Source organism: Pteropus alecto, unplaced genomic scaffold (assembly GCF_000325575.1).
Source record: "Pteropus alecto unplaced genomic scaffold, ASM32557v1 scaffold24, whole genome shotgun sequence".
Lineage (NCBI taxonomy): Eukaryota > Metazoa > Chordata > Mammalia > Chiroptera > Pteropodidae > Pteropus > Pteropus alecto.
The window spans coordinates 4,317,255-4,321,504 of record NW_006439192.1 but is presented as its reverse complement, the minus strand read 5'-3'; the positions used below and the strand labels follow the sequence as shown (position 1 = coordinate 4,321,504).

General features: G+C 41.8%; 1 protein-coding gene across 1 annotated transcript in view; it reads right to left on the bottom strand.

Moving 5' to 3' along the window:
* Positions 1-2,624: 2,624 nt before the first annotated feature.
* CUNH8orf86 (chromosome unknown C8orf86 homolog) overlaps positions 2,625-4,250 on the bottom strand; it is a 45,217-nt gene continuing 43,591 nt past the window's right edge. The window contains 2 exon segments of the mRNA XM_015592806.1: positions 2,625-2,689; positions 2,692-2,746. Coding sequence (XP_015448292.1) covers positions 2,625-2,689; positions 2,692-2,746 — 120 coding nt within the window.

Here is a 4,250-nt window from a genome sequence, read left to right as displayed (position 1 = left end):
GGAATTCCTTACCCAGGAAGGGCCAGCCAAAAGAAGAACAGAGGGAAGAGTGTTCCAGGACAGTGGTTTATTAACATCAGCGTGCACCAGAATGCACAGATTGCTGGGCCCACCACCATAGTTTCCGATTCAGGAGGGACAGGGTAGGGCTGGAGAATTTTCATTTCCAATGAGTTCTCAGAAGATGCTGTTGCCTCCAGACCAGGAACCACTTTTCAAGGCAGATTTGACAGACAGCAAAGGCCATGATGCAGGAAAGAGCTTGATAGGCTCAAGGAATAGAAAGGAGTCTGGCAAGGCTGGAGGGTAAAGAACAAGGGACTGGATTGGTAGGCAAGGGCCATATTATACAGTGAGGACACACACACAACACACTGCATACACGTGCACGCGAGTTTTGAAGTGAGGTGTGTGTGGGGAGGGTTAACGACCTGACTTGCTTTTGCTCTTATTTTATTTGATTCTCTTCATGGTTACCACACTGTGAGCTCTGTGTCTTTGATTGCTAGAACCCCAGCACCTTCCAGCATCGACAACTGAGCAGATACTGGATAAACTTTATTATGTGCCAGACATTATACTAAACTCTTTATAACTAACTATTCATTTATTTAATCCCCTTAATGACCCTATGAAGTAGGAACTATTACAATTCCATTTTACAGATGAGGGACACTGAGGCATCAAAGAAAATGCAACCATTGCCCATGGTTGCATAACTAGGAAATAACAGACTGCTGCTATGGGAACCCAGGCAGCATAATGCAGGAGCTGAGCCCTTAGCCTTCATCCCATACTGCCTCTTCTATTCCACATTGCTGTCCTTATAAATGAGTGAGCCCCCTTGAGAGACAGCTAGATCAGACATGATTCTCATTGACATTTTAAAGATGAGGAGAACGAGGCTTAGATAGGCAACTGGTGACAGGTGGAAGAAGAATATCAACCTAGATCTCCTGAGTCCAGATCTCAAGGTTTTGTCACAAAACTGAGCTGCTAATGAAGCATAAGCCCTGACTGAAAGCCTCCCATGTGCCCGTTGCTGAACTAAGTGGACAAAACAGTTAACCAAGAAAGAGAAGGCCCTGCCTGGCAGGTGTGAGGGCAAGGCTGGTAGCCTGCAGAGATGGGGTTGATAGCTTTGTTCTCGTGTTGGGCGGCTTGTCAGCGGCTTCCCTTCTTCCCTCCCTCCCTGGGCTGGGCTAGGGCAGCAGCTGGGCTCCTGGGCCTGGAGGTGCCAATGGGGCCAGTCATTCAAAAAGCTACAGTTGGGTCTTGCAGCTATAGAGAAAGATACAGCCCTTCTCTCCAGGGAGTGAAAGTTGATACTGTAAACACTTTGGGCTTTATCTTTGATCTAGTGGGTCATCAGAGCTTCTTTTCTCCCCAGGTAGAGTTACCAGCAGAGGCTGACCTAGGGCTTTGGAAAGCTGCCCTGCTGTTTTTTTTTAGATGGTGCAGATGGAGGTGGGGGGGAGGCCAGAGACACACGTAGGCAGGTCTGAGAAGGGAGCCCAGAAAATACCCCCAAATCTGGAACCTAGATATCAAATTCCAGGCCTTGGGGAAATTCTTAGGTTTAAAATAAATTCTTGGGCCTTATAGCTTTTGGTTTTTGGCTTTAAAAACAGTTCCTTTCTAGATAATGGAAAATAATAACATGCATAATTTAAAGAGCTCCAAACATCCTTAAACTAAAAGTATATAAAGCTTAGTGCCAGGGCCTAAACAGCCCTAAGTGTGAGATGATTGATGGAGTGCCCAGCTCCGAAGCACTTTTCTTTCTTCCAATCAACTGCTTTTGATTTGGAATCCTTTCCCAAATCTATTGCAGTTGCAATAGATTATATTTTTACTCAGAAAAGTGGTTATTTTCAAGCTAATTTTTAATATTGAAACTTATTCTAGTTCCTCTGCTTGTAACACTCTTGCTGATTTTTGGCTCTGTGAACTCCTATTCATCCTTCAAGACCCTATACAAACATCACCTTCCAGAGGGGAATAGGGGAACTCCTATTACCCTTCCAACCCTAGAAAATCATTAAAACCATCAAATTACCCTTCCACTGTCCTCCAATCGAGAGTGTATTGTTCACAACTCCATATAACATGTAAGAGGTTACAATCAAAGATATTTTTCTGGCCAGATGGACCAAAGACTTGAGAAGAAGAGATTATTTCTTATGTATCATTGTATCCCCAATAACCAGAGCAATGTCTGGCATTTAATGAATGACCTCAAATTAATCTTATTGAATGAATGTTCTTATTCTTTTTGAATCAGAAGAGGAATGAGGGGAAAAAGATGTATAAGTATTTATCATAATCCAAGTACTGTCTAGGCATCATTTGTATGTTATTTAATTTTATCTCGATTAGAAGTGTTTTCATTTGTTTAAATCTTCATGCAGTGACCAAAGAAAAACAGTTGACTGTGGGAGATGCAAAGGGCTATGTCTTTTCTCTGGGAGTTTCAAATTCTACTGAGTCTGGACACATATATATCCATGAGCATGCGTACACACAGATAAAGACACATAGACATAGACATACAGACAGCCACATACACAACATACCACATCTTCTCAAAGAAAGATTATCAACATTATAAAATACACCGATTTCTAAATACCAGATACAGCCTTAAATGTAAAAGAAATGGAAAAATGCAAGGTCACTGTGGGTGTGGTGTCTTTAAGGGAAGCATAGACATCAGTCTGTCCCAGTGGCCTGTGTTCTCATGCGCCTAGAGATGAGATAACCTCCAGAACTCTGCTGGCTGGAGTACTGGAGAATTGTTTAGAATGATACTTCATATTTATTACTTTTACCAAAGTGCTGTAACATCCATGATCATATTTTTATCCTCACAGTCCCACAGCTGATAATGGAGTGAGGTCTGGGATTGCATTCTGTCTCTGCCACTTATTAGCAGGACTTCTGCTTGCCCATATGGCATCTCTGTGCAGATTAGAGAAAGGTATCCTTCCTCAAGTAAAATTTGGTTAAATTTAGTATATTACCTCATAGCTTGAACAGTGTATAGGCAGCCCCATCCTGGCTGTGCCCAGCGGAGAGCTTTCCTGAACCCCAGCATGCAGACGTCCTGACAGAGAACACACATGTGCCTGCAATCTCACTTGCTCATACTCCCCGCCTGCCTTTTCTCCTAATGCCAGGACACATGTCCCTGGCAGCCCATCTGTTTCCACCCTCGTCCTTCCATTAAGTAAAGAGGTTATAGCAGATTCGAAGTAGGGCAGGGTAGGGAATTGGATCTCCAGAAGTGGAGGGCAAGCAAGAGATTTAACCTTCGAGGACACCTGGAGCGTGGCTGGGACAGAGATGCGTATGAGAGTTTGCCAGCGATGTATGTGCATGTTTTCCTGAGCGTGTGCAGGTTCCAGTGCATGTGTATGGGTTTTAAGTCGGAAAGGACTCTTCCCTGTAGCTTTGGCACTTGGGGGCTGGTATCGGCACCCTTCCTTTCACTCTCTCATGTCTGCAGGGTGCATACTTCCCCCTACCAGATTGTCGTACAGTGTTCAGTCTGAACAACTGTATACAGTGCCCCTTGAACTTAAAACAGTACCTTAATTCTTTTTTATTCAGAAAGTTACAAAAGTTACATGGTCTCTAACAAATTAAATTAGATTAAAGGGTATGAAAACAAATGGAATGATCAGCCTCTCTATCCTTTGCTTCTCTTACTTCTACTACTGAGTAGTGTTAAGTTTGTATGCATATTTCCTCTATTTTATGAATGCTAACGGAAATATAAGTAAACATATGTACATGTAAGGGTTTTTTCTTTTAAACAAGTGTTTTAACAAAATAGAATCGTGCTATAGATACATTTTTTAAATTTGAGAATATATCATGGAAATCTTGAATCTAAGTCAATATATAGAACTCCATTTATTAATTAAAAAAATTTTTTATGGTGACATTGGTGAACAAAATGTAGTAAGTTTCAGTTGTACATTTTAACAGTAAGGCAAATATATATACATATATGTATATATATATTTACATTGTGCGTTCACCTCCCATAGTTAAATTTCTTTCTGTCACCACATATTTGACCCCCTTTACCCCATCTACCTCTCCCCTCTGCGCTCCCCTCTACTCTCTGGTAACCACTAGTCTATTGCCCATGTCCATGAGTCTCTGTTTGTCCTGTTTGTTTGTTGCTTTTAGGTTTATATCCCACATATAAGTGATGTCATGTGATTTTCAAAATTTTCTGT